The sequence below is a fragment of the Taudactylus pleione genome, unplaced genomic scaffold (genome assembly GCF_031769625.1).
Source record: "Taudactylus pleione unplaced genomic scaffold, aTauple2 ptg000423l, whole genome shotgun sequence".
Classification (NCBI taxonomy): Eukaryota; Metazoa; Chordata; class Amphibia; order Anura; family Myobatrachidae; genus Taudactylus; species Taudactylus pleione.
In genome coordinates, this window is record NW_028284825.1 from 2,493,742 (window position 1) to 2,514,482 (window position 20,741).

A 20,741-nucleotide genomic window follows, 5' to 3' on the forward strand; every position below is an offset into this window, starting at 1 on the left:
CAAGGTAATTTGCATATATGCAAATTTTCTTACCCACAATGCATCTTGTTTGTTATTGACGCCCTCCTTTCCTGTGTTGTTGACATATAGAAATTAATAAACAGTGCTTTTCATGTAGTAAGTGTTATAACTGAAAAAAAACAAAATATATATATATATATATATATATTTTGATTGTCTCCCTATTTCTACAGGCATGTAAATTGAACTACCCCCAGTGTAAGTGTAATATATTTATTATTTTCTTCTTTTGGGGGACTGGCTATGACCTTTTTAGGTGGTGGCTAACCTGTGTTGGGAATAAGACATGATCCATATGGCCTGTCTTTATTCTTATGTGGGAAAAAACGAAAGATCTATCATCCCAGTAAACTAAGTTGGAGTGTAGGTATCAATTGTTAAAAAGTGTAATGCAGTAGCCTAATTTGAGTATATGTAAATTATGTTACCCATAATGCATTTTGTTTGTTCATGATTCAATGTTTTTAAGCTTTTCCTGTGTTTTTTTGCATAAATTTATATATAGTGGTTTGCAATGGAGTAAGTTCTATAAAATATATATATACTACAAAGAGAAATAAAAAATTATACTCTCCCTATTTCTTCACATGTGTGGATTAAACTACTCCCAGTCATTGCAGGGGGGCGCCAATCCCTTAGTTTGCCTGGGGCGCTCGGACCCCTAGATACACCCCTGTCCTTGAGTGCCTTCAGTGTTTCCTTGCATTATATGTTGTGCTACTTGGGGTTATTAGCTTGGTAGATTGGTGTTAGTGGTGCAGTGATTAGATGCAGAATTAGAGTCCACACATTGCATTCCAGTAAAACAAAAGAAAAGTGGTGCTTTTACTTCAGCATGGACATCAGGAAACAGAAATAAAATAATAAATAACCTAGGGCACTAGCTCACTTCTTGAGCAGTCTCTATAGAAGCAGCTAATCAGCATGAAAGTCTCTCAGTGTCTGAGATTTGTGGTCCTTCCTGCCACATGCAGGACTGGACACTGGCCTCCTGGCCTGGTATAGCTTTCTCAGCTTGTTGGCTGCCGCCTCTCACAAGGACAGTGTCAGAGGTATATGGCTCTGCCTGCCTCCTTGCAGGTTATGATCATGATCACCTGGTCTGCTTTACTCACACTGCAGCCCCACCTGGACTGTCTGGCTGTGTCCACCAGCAGCCTCACCTGGGCAAGTATGGATGTAGAAAAAAGTATTCACGCTGGGGACTGAAGCAACTCACAGAAGTTTACAAAACCAATAGGATGGGAATGTCTTTCGTGCACTTGACGTGGTACCATGAGGAGGGAGTGCAGTTCTTGCAGCGTATTATTACAGGCGATGAAACTTGGGTGCATCATGTGACACCGGAGACAAAGCACCCATCCATGACATGGAAACACGCATTGTCCCCACCTTTAAAGAAATTCAAAACAACTCCATCAACTAAGAAGATCATGGTGACCGTGTTTTGGGACCACAAGGGTGTGCTTCTTCAGTATCTCCAAGGGAGATACTGTGAATGCTGTCCGCTATTGTGTGACACATCGAGCTGGTTGAAATGCATACCTCCCAACTGTCCCGCATTTAGCGGGACAGTCCCGTTTTTCTGGGACTGTCCCGCTGTCTCGCCCACGGGCCGCAGTGTCCCGCGGTGGGGGGGGGACGTTGGGGAAAGCATACACCACTGCTCTGCATGGCAGAGTGCATGCAAAGCGAGAATAGATGCTGTGCGCATGCGCACAGCATCTATTCACAGTATGGGTGAAGCCCGGGGGCAGCCCAGCATCTCGGCCCCATTAGTGATGTAAACGGGGGCGTGTCATCAGACCACACCCCCTTACAATCAGGCCACGCCCCCCTTTTGGGGCGCCCACAGGTCCCGACTCCCTGACTGCAAATGTTGGGAGATGGGCAATTCGTCGAAAACGACCTGGGTTGCTGCGAACAGGCATCATATTCCTTACTGAAGTGGTGGTCTGGAGGTTTGATTACATGATTCACATTGAATTGTGTCATCCTAGCACCTTTTCCACTGTAAAATGCAGAAAATGATGACGTGTAGCCCTGCTCCCACTGTAAAATGAATCACGGCTTTAAACATTGGGGGTGGGGCCACGATGACGTGAAAGCGTCGAAAGGCCCCACCCATTGAAGACTCTTCATCTGATGGTGAAGTAGCAGGAGCGGTAATAGGCAAATACTAGTTTCAGCCTACTCCTGGTGTAGTTGCCAGCGTCCGAATGTGCAAGCCCTGAAATGCGCACTTTCTGTGTCTCTGCGCGCTGTAACACCGCCGGTGATTCTGGACACGCCACTACTAGCGCACCATTGCGTGCACCATGGACACTTGCACCAGTCCCATAGCAGGTGCAGCCTCTCCGTCTGAACATGGGCTATGTGGCTGCGGCTCTGTGCCTGAGAATGCACGCCCATGAGACTGACTTTTTATGCATTCATTTAAGGCCACCTCCCAGTCACCACCCAAGAACCCCCATCACTTTTCTGCCCAATTTCGGATACACTGTCCCGATCACAACAGCACCTTTGTGCGTACACTCAGTGTAACACAGGCATCATTGCGGTTTTCTGAACATAGCAGAGCAGCGTGTTTGCTTCCCCCAACTTCCCCCCCCAACGTGGGACACTGCGGCCCGCGGGCGGGACAGCAGGACAGTCCCAGAAAAACGGGACTGTCCCGCTAAATGCCGGACAGTTGGGAGGTATGCATTAATAGTTGCATCTATAAAAGTATTATGGGCCTGATTCTGAGTCACACAAAAGGCGTATGGAATAATATAGCAAAAGCATCCATGCCATTGCACAGCTCCACTCTTCCGTAGCGAGAGAAGACATCATTACTGCCAACGTCAGTTACACCTACCCCAGGGGATGCAACTAAAATTGGCGTCACAATGTATATGCGCAACTCAGAATAGCAAGTAACTCTGGGTACACACCCACAAAACGATTCTCCTATGTGCGTTTGCATTATTACTGCCCAGAAATGCCTATTTAGCAGCAGCAGAGAAATGACTAAAGTGCGTATGCCACCCGCAACTTGCGCAGCATGCAAACAATTGCTACATGCTGCCTCATTCAGGCACGCAACACAGAATCAGGCCCTATATGTTTATTTGTTTCTTTTTTTAAAAGCAAATAGTTTTACATGGAGAAAGATTACAGTACATAATTGTTTGGTTTGAAATATGGTTTATTAACAAGTATGTCTCTCTACCCCTTCTACTGTTAGGAAACACTGATTCCGTCGCACAATAAGTTCCTGCTCCATGCAGAGCTTAAGGAGATGATCCCTTATCATGTGACAGGGAAAGAGTGTTTTCAATGGATGTTAGTCCATCATTGGGATTAATTGGGATTTAACAGCATCTATAATAATAGGCATTACATTGTGAGAAATATACAGTGTTACAAATGCCGCTATAACATCACTGCATCAATGTCCAAGGCACAAGGTTTATTTAGAACTATACTGAAAAACTTGTCATTTTGAAGGTACTGAACGTTCCCCTAGTCGGACATTTTACTGACTTAGGAGCGTAGTTTATCTTTCTCACAGGAATACGTCATAATTGTGAAAGTATTGTGTGCAATACGTTATATCTCAGTGGAGGAGTGTTCAACCGTCAGGAAATCACTAGGCCACCATGTCAAAGACCTTAGAGAATATTGGCAGTGCATCACCGTATATTTGGAATCAATCAAGACTGGATTAAGCCTTTGGGAGGCCCGCTACACTTAAGGCAGCGAGGACACCCCTTCTAGTCAACACTGATCACCACCCTCCTGGCTGTGCCAGCTGTGAGTGTGCCGCGATGCTAAAAAACATTGCTGTGAACGCTGGAGACAAGCAGAATTGTCCTCAAACAGCAGCACCTCTGAAAGTTGGGAGCCTGGGGTGACCCACTCTCTGAGCCCTTCCCATCAACCCCAGTACCACCAATGTTTCTGGTCGGTAACTGTCGACCATGTGAATGCTGGGAACTGTTCTGTCTCATGGGAGTGTATCAGACTCACTGACTTTCTACGGATGGCCATCAACCATTGATGATTTATAATCATTGATGGTTTATGGTCGATGTTGAATGTTTTTACCACCGATCGATGGGGGAGGACCAGATGGTTTCACTCCATCGATGGTACAGCTGATCTAACTAAATGTGTTTGTTTTTTTACAAGGTGCCGGGACAAGGAACATAGCTCCGCCACCGGCACCTGCAAAGCAACACCTCCAGGTTCTGATTGCCCCACCGGCCAGTCAGTCAAAGAACAGGGATGACCATCGGTTGGTGAAACAATCAACGGTCATCCATTGCATATTTGGTAACTATCGATGGCCACTTACTATATCTCCATCGATGGTAACACCACCGATGGCCATCCATACGACTTTCTGGCTGTTGCTCTGGGAGGGGGCAGCCAGGTCGGGTTCCTCCTCACAGAAGGGGGCGTAACATGGCAATGGGTGGGCAGTGCGCAGGGAGTGGCTGCTCAATTGCGTCATTGTGGCTTTGTCCCCCTCTGTACAGCGTCAATATTACAAGCACTATAAAGCGCGATGGGGGCGGAGCTACGATGACACAATTCAGCGCAAATCGCGTCATCCCCCCCCCTCCCGCACTGCCCACTTTTGCTCAGCAACCTGCTGCATGGCCATGAATGCATCCAACTCAGAATCAGGGCTAGTGAGAGAAAAGGGGGTTACCAGGGTAGCACATTTCAATGGAATAAGTATATATTGTAAATACATTTTAATTAGAAGTCATTGTAAATGTTAAAAAGAACGCATGTATCAGGCTTTTATTCAAAGATTTTTCTGTACTTGTTATTCGATCCAGATGCTGGAGTAATTCAATATTACATCAGCAGTGGAGTCTGTGATTCACTAAAGCTTCACTTGAATGTAGGAGTGAAAACGTGCAATATACAATGTCACATAAATGTAATATCTGTATAGTAACCGCCTCACCTATGGCCCAGGGCAGCCGCTGACGTACACAGCACTGTCAGCAGGCCCCGCGCCGCCACTCACCGTTGCCTAGGTGACCGCTCTGCAGTAAGAAACTCGTTGCTAGGGGAACAGAGTTCTCTCTTTCTCTCACACACCGCCTCCTACTTATACGTGACGTCAGCGGCAGGGCCAGCGTTCTGCGCATGCGCGCTGGCATCGGGTGGGCGTGTCTATAGTGAGCGCTTGAAAGCCTCAGCCGGAGGGATATAGTAGACGCACCGACCGGAAGTGCTGTTTAGATAGCTGTTTCCGGAGGGGAAGGCGTTCAGTGGGACTCTCCGGGGGGTTGGTTGTCAGGGGGGCTTTGCAGGCCCGGGGCCCCGAGCTCTCAGGCGGTGGGGGCCCGGAGAAGATGGCTGAATCACGACCGTCTCAAAATTGAGCCTGTGTGGATAGACCGAACCCAGAGAGCTCCGGTGGAGGATGAGCTTGCTGTGTGCGCAGTATCTCCGGTGAGGGGAAGAGCCCGGGGGCAGTGTCAGATAGCGGCAGTGTCCTAGCGGGTCAGCAATTGATTCTAGTAGTAGTGAGCGCCCGGGTCACAACCCCCAGTGTGGCGCCGTGCGCTGTGGTCATGTCCCCCCTCCCCTCCTCATGGTACAGTGTGCCCTGGTCATCCCCTCCTCATGGTACAGTGTGCCCTGGTCATTCCCTCCTGTCTTGTTATAGTGTGCTCTGGTCACCCCCTCCTCATGGTACAGTGTGCCCTGGTCACCCCGTCCTGTCTAGTTATAGTGTGCCCTGGTCACCCCCTTCTCTCTAGTTATAGTGTGCTCTGGTCACCCCCTCCTGTCTTGTTATAGTGTGCTCTGGTCACCTCCTCCTGTCTTGTTATAGTGTGCTCTGGTCACCCCCTCCTGTCTAGTTATAGTGTGCTCTGGTCACCCCCTCCTCATGGTACAGTGTGCCCTGGTCACCTCCTCCTGTCTTGTTATAGTGTGCCCTGGTCACCCCGTCCTGTCTTGTTATAGTGTGCCCTGGTCACCCCGTCCTGTCTTGTTATAGTGTGCCCTGGTCACCCCCTCCTGTCTTGTTATAGTGTGCCCTGGTCACCCCCTCCTGTCTTGTTATAGTGTGCCTTGGTCACCCCCTCCTGTCTAGTTATAGTGTGCCCTGGTCACCCCCTCCTGTCTTGTTATAGTGTGCCCTGGTCACCCCCTCCTGTCTTGTTATAGTGTGCCTTGGTCACCCCCTCCTGTCTTGTTATAGTGTGCTCTGGTCACCTCCTCCTGTCTTGTTATAGTGTGCCCTGGTCACCTCCTCCTGTCTTGTAGTAGTGTGCCCTGGTCATCCCTTCCTGTCTTGTAATAGTGTGCCCTGGTCATCCCTTCCTGTCTAGTTATAGTGTGCTCTGGTCACCTCCTCCTGTCTAGTTATAGTGTGCTCTGGTCACCCCCTCCTGTCTTGTTATAGTGTGCTCTGGTCACCTCCTCCTGTCTTGTTATAGTGTGCTCTGGTCACCTCCTCCTGTCTTGTTATAGTGTGCCCTGGTCACCCCCTCCTGTCTAGTTATAGTGTGACCTGGTCACCCCCTCCTGTCTAGTTATAGTGTGACCTGGTCACCCCCTCCTGTCTAGTTATAGTGTGACCTGGTCACCCCCTCCTGTCTAGTTATAGTGTGACCTGGTCACCCCCTCCTGTCTAGTTATAGTGTGCCCTGGTCACCCCCTCCTGTCTTGTTATAGTGTGCCCTGGTCACCCCCTCCTGTCTAGTTATAGTGTGCCCTGGTCACCCCCTCCTGTCTAGTTAGCGGGTGCCCTGGTCACCCCCTCCTGTCTAGTTAGCGGGTGCCCTGGTCACCCCCTCCTGTCTTGTTAGCGGGTGCCCTGGTCACCCCCTCCTGTCTTGTTAGCGGGTGCCCTGGTCACCCCCTCCTGTCTTGTTAGCGGGTGCCCTGGTCACCCCCTCCTGTCTTGTTAGCGGGTGCCCTGGTCACCCCCTCCTGTCTTGTTAGCGGGTGCCCTGGTCACCCCCTCCTGTCTTGTTAGCGGGTGCCCTGGTCACCTCCTCCTGTCTAGTTATAGTGTGCCCTGGTCACCCCCTTCTCTCTAGTTATAGTGTGCCCTGGTCACCCCCTTCTCTCTAGTTATAGTGTGCTCTGGTCACCCCCTCCTGTCTTGTTATAGTGTGCTCTGGTCACCTCCTCCTGTCTTGTTATAGTGTGCCCTGGTCACCCCCTCCTGTCTTGTTATAGTGTGCCCTGGTCACCCCCTCCTGTCTAGTTATAGTGTGCCCTGGTCACCCCCTCCTGTCTAGTTATAGTGTGACCTGGTCACCCCCTCCTGTCTAGTTATAGTGTGACCTGGTCACCCCCTCCTGTCTTGTTATAGTGTGCCCTGGTCACCCCCTCCTGTCTTGTTATAGTGTGCCCTGGTCACCCCCTCCTGTCTTGTTATAGTGTGCCCTGGTCACCCCCTCCTGTCTTGTTATAGTGTACCCTGGTCACCCCCTCCTGTCTTGTTAGCGGGTGCCCTGGTCACCCCCTCCTGTCTTGTTAGCGGGTGCCCTGGTCACCCCCTCCTGTCTTGTTATAGTGTGCCCTGGTCACCCCCTCCTGTCTTGTTAGCGGGTGCCCTGGTCACCCCCTCCTGTCTTGTTAGCGGGTGCCCTGGTCACCCCCTCCTGTCTTGTTAGCGGGTGCCCTGGTCACCCCCTCCTGTCTTGTTAGCGGGTGCCCTGGTCACCCCCTCCTGTCTTGTTAGCGGGTGCCCTGGTCACCCCCTCCTGTCTTGTTAGCGGGTGCCCTGGTCACCCCCTCCTGTCTTGTTAGCGGGTGCCCTGGTCACCCCCTCCTGTCTTGTTAGCGGGTGCCCTGGTCAACGCCCCCCCCACCCCCCTCGTTAGAGGGTGCCCTGGTCAACGCCCCCCCCACCCCCCCTCTCGTTATAGTGTGCCCTGGTCAACCCCCCCCCACCCTCTTTTATAGTGTGCTGTGGGCATTCCCTCCTCTCTTGTTATGGACACCCCCACCCCTCTCTGGTTATAGTGTGCTCTGGTCAACCCTCTCGCCCCTCATGCTACCAACCTCCCCAACAGCACCCCCCATGGTAGTGTGATTTGGTTGACTACCCCTTCTCCAATCAACCATGCTAGTGTGCACTGTAGCCATCACCAGCACCGCCCACAGTGGTATGCAGCTTTTTATTTTCTTGTGTACCCCACAAGAAAATAGGGATTTTCCAGCTGCTGACATTTATTGCAAATAATCTAGGCACTTGTAATCTAATGTATTGGCCTTTTAGCGTCATCCAATGTACCCAAAAACCTACATAGACTCTATTTCTCAAACATTTTAATTATTTTATATATGGTGACCCAGTAAACTACAGTATATTTATAACTTATACTTCGGCACAACCTTGTAAAACATGGAAAGTGCTGGTTTGAGTTATAAAAATGACACAAAATTCAAATTACATTGTAAATGCTTGCTGTTATTGGTTCTCTTGATTGCTGACACTTGCAAACGTTAGCAAGAGATAGACTACCAACTGTTTACAGATAAGTGAGATTGCAGTATTATACTTCAGGGAGTAATGGCAGGTAGCTCTTCTTTTTATAAAGTCACTTAAACACAGGTAGGTGTTTTGCAGGCTAGTCACAAGAACTCTGTTTATTTACTAGGAAGTTGTCAGCTCGGTATATAATCGGGAAACCGGCCTCCTGATTCAGTGGACTGGTATGGATACTTACAGTTGTCTGGTTTGTCCTTTTTGTAGCATTTCTGTCACTGAATTCCATTCATGCTTGTAAGTTTTGTCACTAATTATGGAGTATTACAGGTTTGTTTTGTGTCATTATTTATAAGATCACTTTGTTGTATCCGATGACTGCAGATTGCTCATACTTCTGTGACAGAATAATAACTCTGCTTACTAAACATCTAGGCATGATCATGTACTTCTTGCCCATGCTATCAATTGTTCATTCTGATCTGGCAACTAGAGTATTTTTATCTATGCTATTTGGATAGTCATGTGAGCCATTATTTGACAAGCCGTTGCTCTCCTGCCATTGCCATCAAGTGCTGCAACACAAATCTAACCAGCACATACAGCGCAATGTCTATTGGGTACAGTATATTATTGGCATCTTTATAGGTGTAAGAGCAGAGTCTGCAGGAGAGGAATTTCCCTTGTCCTCTAGTTGCTAGGGGTGGGGAGTTTACACAGGGTGTTCCCAATGCAGGCATGTTTTACTGTATATTAATAGAGCTGCCTTGTACTATTCTGCAATACCAGCAGCTAAGTAGATTTGACTATGTCTCCTTCATCCTCCTCCTCCTTTTGTCATGGAATGACATGGTCACTGGAGGTGATCTGTCTGCAAAGGAGGACGATGAGGAAGATTAGGTCACTATCTTTAGAAAAAAAACTCTCCATGCACTGATTGAATTAGAGATCGTGTCCATAAAATTCAGATGACAATTTGCGTAATGACTATGAAGTACCAACGTTTTTGTCCTTGTTCTATTTTGAGAAATGACTTGTTGGGGGACTGTTGACTATGTGTGTGATTGCAACAGTCCTGTTATTTTGGAGTATATTGCCAATGTGACTTGACACACAGGGCCGCAAAGGGGAGGGAATTCAGCTGCCATTGCCAACGTTTATGCGCTGTTGCAGGTACGGCAACTCACCCCCTCGCTCCTAATCGAATTCTGAGTATCCTATGTCTCTTAGAGCTTGACTTTTCATACAAGACACCTGGGGGTGTACTTAAAAAGCAGTAGCTGGGTTTGAACTTGGAATTTGACGCAACACTACTACTAAGTGTAAAGGTCTGCATTTTTTGCACTTAATATTAGTGCTCCTTTTAAATTTTAAGGCCTAAGTTTCCCTTTTTGTAAATATACCCCCTGTTTTGTATCATAAGGACAAGCTGCCTGATTATTAAATATGCTGTAACCTATTGCAACCATAGCGTTCCCACTAGGTTGTTCACAGTGCGGGGAGAGTTGGGCACACCCCCTAGAGTGGTGGAAAGGGGGACATGCCACGAGGCCACTCTCTACCAGAGAGGCCACACACCCCCATATTGGATACGGGACGCATATGGTGCCCCCTATCATGAATGGCTCCCTGCCCTAATTCAAACCTAGAGTGAACACTAAACCAGATTATATATTTTCATTTTTAAAGCATCGGTATTGTATACATTAACCCTGTTCAATCGGCTATTTATTCAGACAACCCATTAGAGATTCCAATGTAATCTCCCGAATAGCAGCACCTATCGGTGGCATTTTGAATAGAAACCCTTTAACCTACCAGCATGTCTTTGGCCCATGGGCAGAAATCTGAAAGTCCGGAGCAAGCACACATAAGCCCCAGGCAGATTGATATGATCAATATGATTTGCGGTTGCAGGCCTGCCACCCAAGTTTTTTTTTTTTTTTCTTTTAGCAGTTTAAAATATTATAGTTAACATTTGATAGGTTGTATTACAACATTTGTGTGCCCTTTGCACTGTTTTTTGAATAAGCCCTCTAGTGCCTATTGTCTGTAGACGCAAGTCACTACTAGTCTGGCTCCTGTGTAGCCCATTATTCTTGTCTGTCTTTTCAAACTGTTGCATATTGAAAGTTACCAGAGCAGGAAAAAAGGGCTTTGGTTGGATCAGATTGCAAGTGTTTAAGACCAACGTGTTTATTCCCGATGTCACTGTAACAAAGTCCAGCACCGTATGTGAAAATCTGGGTAACAGTGGTGCGAGAGGGAAATAATGGAGGACGGGCAGCGCTAAGGAGTAAATGGAGAAACTCTTTGTATCTAAAACATTCTTGTAAGCACAGCTTATTGGTCAGAACTTTCCAGTCTAGGGCATACAGATTCATTTTCACTGTGCTGAAGGGGTTTATGTGTGAACATTAAGACATACTGTATGAAAGTCCTTAAGATGTTACCTTTTTATAATAGCGGCTGTAACTTGGTGGATATCTGTTGGAGATGTTTGCACTGCTGTATTCTTTGAAGTTTTTCATTCATTTGACCATACAGAGCAGCTTGTGAAGAATGGTACCGAATTAGCCAGTTCTACCAGCAATTAGGAAAGCGTTAGTAAGTCCGTATGTCACGTCATCTTATGGTATCTAACATTTTGTGATCTTGGGGCGAGGGGGACAATCATGGGTCGGAGAGTGTAAGTTGAGGAACACAAGTAGACCAGAAACTGTTCAAAGTATGTTGCACTCTGCCATTCCCAAATGCGAGTACATATGTGGTCATTACAAGCATTAGGTCCCATCCCTATACCTGTTCATATGCTCTTTCTTTTTCTAGTGTTAAAAAAACATAGACTTTTGCAAGTAGTTTTTATGTCAATAAAGGGCCTAAAGCAGTGCACAGGTTCTCAAACTCGGTCCTCAGGACCCCAAACAGTGTCAGGGAGTAATGAATACACCTGTGCAGCTGTTGAGTGACCTGCAAAACGTGAACTGTGTGGGGTCCTGAGGACCGAGTTTGAGAACCACTGCTCTAGTGCAGTGTTTCTAAAGGCTCATACTCACTGGATGAAATGCCGTATGAGCGATATCGTCAGCGGGGGTGCCGGCATCGGTAAGTGCATACACACTTGCCGATGTGGGGAACGGCGCTGCGCGCGGGGGGGGGTGTAGCAGGGCAGCATGGCATCGTTAATGATATCCCCAGGTTGAGCTGCATGTACAGACTGGGGATATCTTTAACGACCCGCGAGAGCACGCATCATTAAGTTCATACATACTGGACGATTTGAACGATGTATCATTCAACGATATCGTTATCGTTTATAAATATCATCCAGTATGTATGAGCCTTTATACTCTGTCCTCATGGAAGCAGAACAGTGAATGTTTTCCAGATCATCTAGCTGGACCACAGGTGTGTTAATTGACTAACACAATAGATCTACAGGTGGTTCTAATTATTCCTGAGGATACCTTGAAAACACGCACTGTTAAGGTTCCGTAAGGGCCAAGTTTGAGAAACAATGCTCTTATGGTTGTGGAGCTGCTCCTAGTACACTCTGCCACTAGTTTCACAAAAACTGATGCAAAGCACAAGGTGTTTGTGTGTATGCACTTTGATTAGGTGCTGCTCAATAATCCACATATCTGATTGGCCAATCCTGTGGCAGCAACCCAATGCATAAAAGCACACTGACATGGTCAAGAGGTTCAGTTGTTCAGACTAATCACCAATCACCAGACTGGGGAATAAATGTGATCTAATGATTTTTAATATGGAATGATTGTTGGTTTCTGTCAAGATGGGTTCAGTATCTCAAACTGCTGATCTCCATTCTTCTCCTGGGATTTTAATGCACAACAGTCTCTAAATCAGGGGTTCTCAACCTTTATCTTCAAGTACCACTAACGGGTCATGTTTTGTGGATTTCTGTCTATGGAAAAATGTGAGATGGTTACTAACCCATCAAAATAGATTGACTCACCTGTGCATGATTAGAGAAATCCTCAAAACATGACTTGTTGGTGGTACTTGAGGGTGGTTGATAACTCCTGCTATACATTTACAGATACTTTTTGTGTTGCTCATCACTGTATCAAATGAGCAGCAGTTCTTGTAAATGTGAGAGAGGTCGGAGGAGAATGGCCAGACTGGTGCAAGTCGGCAAATAGTCACTCTAGTAGAGACTTGAGTTACTGTGGTAATATGCAGGAAAGCACCCCTGTGTACACTGCAGATCGAATATTGACATGGACGGGTTACAGCAGTGCACCAGCTTCCACTCCTGCCAGCAAGGAACAGGAAACTGAGGCTACAGTTGACACACGACACCAAAACCGGATAGTTTAAGAATGGGAAAACATTGCCTTGTCTAACAAATCTCTCTTTTTTTCCACGACATGCATGTGATATGGTCAGAATTTGGTGTAAACAATGTGAATCCGTGGATCCATCCTGATTTGTATCAATGGCTCAGACTGGAGATTGTGTAGTGGTGTGTGGAATGTTTTCTTAGCACACATTAGGCCCATCAATACCGACTATGCATTGTTTATACCGAAGTATTGTTCCTAAACGGATGCACCCCGTATGGCCATAGTCTAACCGTCTAATGCAGGGGTTTTCAAACTTGGCCCTCCAGCTGCTGTGGAACTACACATCCCAGCACGCACTGCCACCTTTTTGATATAACAGCATGCTAAAACTATGTGCAGTGCATGCTGGGATGTGTAGTTCCACAGCATCTGGAGGGCCAAGTTTGAAGACCCCTGGTCTAATGGCTACTTCTATTAGGATAATGCGCCATATTCTACAGCACACCTAATCTCTAGCTGGTTCCAGAAACATGACAACAAGATCTGTGTACTCCAATGGCCTCCACGGTCACCAGGGGGCATATTTACAAAGGTTCGATTTTTGTCTTCTGTTCGATTTGCAATTCGATTTTCGTTCCATTTTCTTAGAGGGGATTTACTAAAGCCCAAATCGAACAGAAAAATGAATTTCATTCAAAATTGAATTTCTGAAAAACATCAATGTTTTCTCATAGAAGAATATGGGATCCCTTCATTTACTAACATTCGATTTGCAAATCGAATGAAAAACGTACACAAAATCGAGCTGCAAATCCCCAAATCAATAGAAGAGCTTCATGCTTTCGATTTTGGCATGAGCAGTTCTATTGGACACAGATGCATGCATACATCAGTGAGATGCATGCATGTATCTTTATGTAAAAAGCTTGTTAAGCGTTCATTTTTTTTCTAAAAAAATTATGTGGGATTCCCCCCTAAAAGCACAATCAGCCCCGGTCTTTGCATAGCCAGACCTGGTTGTGTAAATACAGGGGGGAAAAATGTGTAGGGTTCCTCTGTACTTGGCACAACCAGCACCAGCCTCTGAGCAGGTCCTGATTCTGGAATTAGAGGGGGAAAAATGCGTAGGGTTCCCCTATAATTTCCATAACCAGCACCGGACCCTTTCTAGTGGGGGGGGTGGGGGTAGTAATATCACAGCCAGGATGGTACCTTCCGAATGAAGAGCTCAGAAGCAGCATTTCCCTTAGAAGTGCCGTGGCTGAGCGTTCATTGGCAGAGAGAGGTCAGCCTCTTCAGGCTAACCTTTGGTAACCCTGCGCCTCTCACCATTGACTTCAATGGTGGGAGACGTTCATTGGCTGAGAGAGACGGAGGCTGACCTCTCTCAGCCAATGAATGCTCAGCCACATAACTTCTAAGGGAAATGCCGCGTCTGAGCCAGTCATTAGGGAAGTACCATCCTTCGAGGATGGTACTGAGTTCGTGGGTTGGTATTTTTCATTTTTTTATTTTCAGAAGACCGAGGGTGCCTACATGTAGAAGTGGACCAGTCCAGGTATTGTAGGTGAGTGTGTATGTGTGTATTAAATGTATACTGTCACGGTGTGTGTATCTTGTCTTTCTTTTCACATTTCTTTACAGGTGAACTACAGGTACCATTGGGCCCTTAATGCCCCGCATGCTGGTACTTGTGGTTCTCCAAGTACCAGCATGTGGGGGAGGCTTGCTGGGACCTGCAGTTCTACTGGTAAAGACAATGTTTACACTTCTATTTTTACACACATTTTACGCTATCAACCTGGCACCCACCACCCACTGGTGCCGGGGATAGCCCTGGGCTATCAGCCTAAGCATGGGGTGTCCTGGAGAGGGAGACCTCTTATTGGGGGTGGTCCCCAACTCCCCAGGGATCCCCGGCCTGGGCAGACTAGCGGCCAGGGGTAATATTTCGGCCGGGGAACCCGGTGATAGGGTTTCCCTGACTGTGGCATTACCTGATAAACTAACCACTGAAAGGGTATATTTGCTAAAGTGAGCGGTTTTAGAAGTGGAGAAGTTGCCCATAGCAACCAATCAGATTCTAGCTATTAACATTTAACAAGCACCTTCTAGAAGATATGTACAATCAGATTGTACATATCTTCTAGAAGGTGCTTGTTAAATGTTAATAGCTAGAATCTGATTGGTTGCTATGGGCAACATCGCCACTTCTAAAAACTCACTTTAGTAAATTTACCCTTGAGTGTGTGTATATCCTTTATATGTAAAATCAATACTTAGTGTGTAACTACGGTGTATGCTTTTCCCACAAGAACTTCAGTGTCGTCTTCATCTGTATTCTGAACAATGAGTTAATCGTTAAATTATTCAAAATCTATAAAGGCAGAGGAAATGTTTTGGCATGAAAGAACAATTGTAGCGATCACAGAAATGTATGGAGAGATGTCATTTGCTCAGTTACCATCATGACAATATGTGGGTGTGTGTGGATTATTACAATTGCAATAAAAAGGCTGTTGCAGACACATGGTGAAGCCAGCCAAGAGGCGGCTTATCAGTGCACTAATAACCAATGTCTCAGTAATGCAGTAGTTACTAGTGAATTGATAGGCTTTGGGATTTTTAAATACTTAAAGGGATGTCTTTTTATTTATTTATTTTTATAGTGATTTAAATGTTTGAATAATGTGAAAAGCAAATACTACAGTCAATTTAGCAAATCTTTGTTGCCCTCCAATACGTTGATTGCTATGATCATGTTATCATACAGTAACATCCATGTCTGGGTCTCGCTCCACACTCAACTCGTTATTGACTTCACAGTGCTGTAGTTATATATGTGGAGAGTTTATTAGCAGAAATTAGTACATTGCTCCAGAAGTCGTGCTGCAAGCCAAAGTGCTCAGCTATTTGTGCTTATCAGTTTTGCTGATGATGGCTTCATTATCACCATGCAATCAAGGAAAGGGCAAAAATAGAAATGTTGTATGTTGCTGATTGCTTTGGTAAAATAAACCCCTCCCACATCCTACGTGGTTTATTAATGCCGCACAGGACGCCTTCCAAATTTCCAGTGTCAGTCTGCTAATGTCATCCAGTGAAAGCTGTCGTCGCTACTCCATCTTCAATCCTGAGCTTAATGGACCTGGTCAGTTAGCTGCAATAATAAGTGTAGCACATTGTAATTTATTCTGCTGGTGACCTACTGTAAGTGGTAGGAACACGTGTGGTATGAAAACTGAAAAGGTCACCTGCTACTTTCATGTCCCTGATTTGTAGTCTTTTTTTTTTTTTTTCTTCAGGTTTGTGGTTTAAAGGAATACAACCTAAAACACATGTTAATTCTATATATGAGAAAGCATTTGCGGTATAGATGTTCACTGCTCGTACTCGGGAGTAATAGGGGTTAATGTCTGACATTGTATGTAGGCTTGTTTTCTATCTGGCTGCCAGCTATTCTATTAAATCCTCTCATTTAGACACTGAAAGTTGCTTATCTGCATTCTTACATGTGCTGTAAGTCTGGTCTGCATAGGAAGTGTGCTTGTCTAATGATATCATTAAATGTGTTATACATACAGCCTAGTGTTCATTCTACCACCCTGCACGTAATCCGTGAGGAGGGCATATTTTAATTTTGAAGGGCAAAATTTTGTACGTGATGTATCGTTACAATAGCTATAGTGATGCATCACGTCTAAAATGTTGCCCTTAAAATTAAAATATGCCCCCCTCACTGATGAGTGTTCATTGTAGCACCCTGCACGTTAATGTTTCTGTTCTTTTTCTTTTTTAAATGTAACTTTATTGAAAACAATTCTAAAACTTTTTTTTTTTTAAAGCAGAACTGTTACTGTTTCACTTACATTCATAACAAATGTATTTTATTTTCATGTTACTGCTCACCTTTAGTTTAACTGTACACCTCACCTACCTACAGATGAGTTGGACAAATCCTGGTAGCCTGAGCGCTTTCATATTGGGAATCCTTTTGATGTTAATGAATGTGCATCTTCCCTGGCTCCTTAAGTGCTCATTATACTGTTCTGCTATTTATTTGCAGCACTCCCACATCCATAAATACTCAAAAAGTGCATCGAAATAGAAAATAAAAAGTATTCTTGTTCTGTATTTTATGTTAAAGCAAACAGCCCATGCGTTAGATTAATAAAAACGTAAATCGCGGAGAACTGAAACTCATCACTGACACGTTGGTTTTTATGTATTTTTAACCAATTTCCTAAGGCTGTGAATTTGCTCTATTTAATTCTGCCCACCCCTGCTTAGGAGTAAACTATTTTGGGGGAAATTCAATTAAATGCAATGTTGAATATCGCCGGGAAATTCAAGTGTTGCTCTGTTCGGACGCGATACCCACCTGTGCCGGCATTTCTGCTCGCAGCCTCCTGAGGTGGCAAGCAGAAATGTGGTTTGGTCGCCATAACCAGGACTTTAGACAGACTTAGACATTTTGCGTGTCTCAACCCGGTGTAGTGCGTGGCAAGTGCGATTTATTAATGGGCGCTCAAAACAGGATGCGATTAAGATACCATCGCATGGAATGCCGCCTGTCGGAATCCCGAATCTGGGCGCTCGACCAGGGACTAAAGATGGGCGTCTAAATCCTGACGCCTATCTTTAGCCCCACACCGAAATCCTGATGCCGGCATCCCGAACGAAGGTCAGCCAGGGCGTTCTAGCGGTTAGGGTTAAGCTAGGGGAAGAGGGGATTAGGGTTGGGCATTCCCCTGGGGATGGTTAGGTTTCGGGTGTGGGGGGGTGTTTAGGCACGCTCTGGGGAGGTCAGGGTTAGGCATTCCCCCGGGGAGGGTTAGGTTTCGGGTGCAGGAAGGGGGTGGGGGAGGTGTGGGGGGTTTAGGCACCACTTTGGGGAAGTTAGGGTTAGGCACCACTAAGGGAGGGATAGGGGAGGGGAGAAGGGACGGTTAGGGTATTTACCAGCCCTAGTCGGGATCTTTACTGTTCGGGGAGAGTACTAAGGCAATTGAAAACAGAAGGAAATATAAGACCTGCGCATAGGAAATTCACATAAACAGAAGCATCTCATAAATGAAGTAATTTAATAAACAGAAAAAAGAAAAGTTATAAAATAAATAACATACAATGTAAAATAAAATTGTATAGACATCTCAAGATGGTATGAAAAAAATACCAGCAGTCTGCTAAACCAGGGATATCCTGAAAAAAAAAAAAAATTCAAGTGCTCATGAGTCAAAAAATAAGCAGGGTGTCATGGCCCCATCAGTGGCATTGATAAAAAAATATTCCAATGTATCTGGCCTGAAGTATAAGAAAGTCTTTCTATTAGCAGCAAATGGCAATAGGTGTATAATTCCTCCGTAAAGATCTGAGGTTCCAACGTTAATAGGCAGACTTGTTAAAACAAGTAATTAGAGACTCAGTTTTATCCCCTCCGTCTGTCTCCGGAGTCCCGATCACGGAGTTGAGCAATCCAGCGCTTGTTGTAGCGGGGAGGGAGAACCGGTTAATGTGGGCACAGATGTGTAGCAAGTCTGTCTGAGCGTCCTCTGAGACTGTGCTGGGCAATACCTCCACCGGCGGCTGTAGTGCAGTTAGCAGGATCGGGCAAGAGATGAAAGGATGGTTCCGTCCTCCAGTATGTGTAGTAATTAGGAGGTGGCGCCCTTAACGCGTTTCGTCACATTCACGTGACTTTCTCAAAAGGGCATTACATACTGACTCTTCAAAACAATTGAATTTCTACATTGGGCGTCCATAATGTGAGCATTTCGTGGGTATGTAGCAGCCAGTGGCTGCTTCCGTATGCGCTATTGCCCTGACTGCTTAGTTCCGACCGACATGCTAAGAAGCCATAGGGTTGCTCGGATGATCGATGCGTCTTTGTACACAAGCAATGTGTCTCTGCACGAAATGTCATTGGCATATATTGGAGGTAACTCTATGTACGAAGACTGTTGGAAATGAAGTAGCGCCCACCTTTGGATCGGGCCTAGAGTTCTATCCCACAATTGACTACCTCCAACGTGTGTAAGCTGTAGATACTTTGCCCATCTTGCTTATTACGCAGCATATTTAGTTGAATGATAATGCTCAGTCATTCCTTCCACCTGCAGCCTATAGGTTTAGAACAGAAAACCATTTCCTTTTCTAGCAGGCTATTTCGGTAATGGTATACGTAGAGCTAAAATGCGTGTTTCTGTTTTGTAACCCCCTCCCCCATCTCATTAAAGGTACTATTTTGTCTATATTTGTACGTACTGCATAGATATTTGTGGATTTATATATATATATATATTTCTCACCATATGTATGTGGAGTTGTTATTAATTTTAAGACTTATATTTTGTGGCAACTTTGTATAGTATATAGGGCATGATACTCATTTCTGGTTGGAGATCTATGGTTGGTATTTCTTAGACTATTTTTTTTTTTTTTTTTATATAAACCATGGAGCAATTTGACAGTCCTGGTCATGTTAAATAATGCACAAAATTTACAAAGAAGTAATTTTAAAGCCTATTGAAGAAATAGCGGTTGAAAACTAATTGTATAGAGCAGGGGTTCCCAACCACGGTCCTCAAGGCACACTAACAGTCCAGGTTTTACTTGAGCACAAGTGACTTAATTAGTACCTCAGTTAAATCAATTTAACTGAATCTGTGCACATCCAGGGATACCACTAAAACCAGGACTGTTAGTGTGCCTTGAGGACCGCGGTTGGGAATCACTGGTATAGAGTGCGACTTCCTCCAACTGAAAATGGATCTTTGGGAAAGGAATCTGTAGTGATTACACTATATTTGTCAGCCCACGTTTTTGAATAAAGTAAATTTGATATAAACAGTATATAATTGAATCAAGGGACTAATCTGCGTACCAAGGAATACATCGATTCCTGCTTGTCTGACAACAATGCTTTTATTCCTGGGTTGGAACGTTCCCAAAAACTGTACACTTCAGAGACCAGAATAGAAGGTATACATAGCGTGATATGTTTGTGCAATTAAATGTATCTCTGCATGCATACAAGGAATGTCGTAATAATAGCACTCACTTAAATCTTCTCCTTGGAAATATCAGAGAAGGCATGAATGCAGATAGAGCAGAACCTCACAGGAAATTGGTGTAGTATGTATAATTCTCCATAGTCATAATACCCTATGACCTTTATAAGACCCTTCTAGTATAGATAGTACTGCCCATCAGGACCCTTAGTCTCTAGAACATCCCTCTATATTAATTTCAAAGTGCTCATTCCCATATGGTCACTGAACCTATAAAGGATATTAAGGTATCTTTAACATGGGAGCTTATCATATTTATTAAGGCGTATGAGTCAATCACACAGGAGACCACCTATCCTACTTATTCCCATGGAAGTCACTTTTTGTTATTGCTCAGTATTCAATTGCATTCCGTTTTCGCCTGTGTGGAAAGTCAAGGCACTGACATAGGTGAAAAAAGGTGTAAAATTGATATTTTGGAGTGCAGATGTTGGGAAACCACTCAAAACCCTTGGTACACCCCCCAAAATTACAAATATCCCAAAAAGAATTAAAAAATTCCAGGACCTCCAACCCCCCCCCCAAAAAAGCCTTCGAAATTGGGAGTGAAAATGACAAGTGTGTGGGGGGGAGGGGGGGACAACTGTAAAAACTGGCGAAATAAGCTACTGGGGGTGCTCTAAGAAACGGTCAAGTGTTTTTGGAATTGCAGGTGCTTGTGTGATGGAGGAATTTCGCTCTTCTAAAACTTCACTTTAGTGACATTAAAATATGCTAGTACCCATTTTCAAGCACCCCAAATTTGACGGGACTACTTATTTCACTGCTTAATGCCATTCTTCACGAGTTTTGCAAGGATGCTAATAACAAGGATTTTAAACAACTTCAGTACCCCAATTAGCTTTATTATTGCTATTGGAACACTTCTATATTAATCCC

The 20,741-nt window shown here is 45.2% G+C and overlaps 1 protein-coding gene across 5 annotated transcripts in view; it reads left to right on the plus strand.

Moving 5' to 3' along the window:
- Positions 1-5,202: 5,202 nt before the first annotated feature.
- The window catches only part of SMG7 (SMG7 nonsense mediated mRNA decay factor), an 89,730-nt gene continuing 74,191 nt past the window's right edge, over positions 5,203-20,741 (plus strand). For 2 of the 5 annotated variants that reach the window (XM_088447211.1, XM_088447212.1), the window contains exon 1: positions 5,203-5,481. In XM_088447211.1, coding sequence (XP_088303337.1) covers positions 5,453-5,481 — 29 coding nt within the window. In that variant the 5' untranslated portion in view covers positions 5,203-5,452. The remainder of the gene's footprint in view (positions 5,482-20,741) is intronic. The other 3 variants (XM_088447213.1, XM_088447214.1, XM_088447215.1) reach the window with 3 other exon arrangements.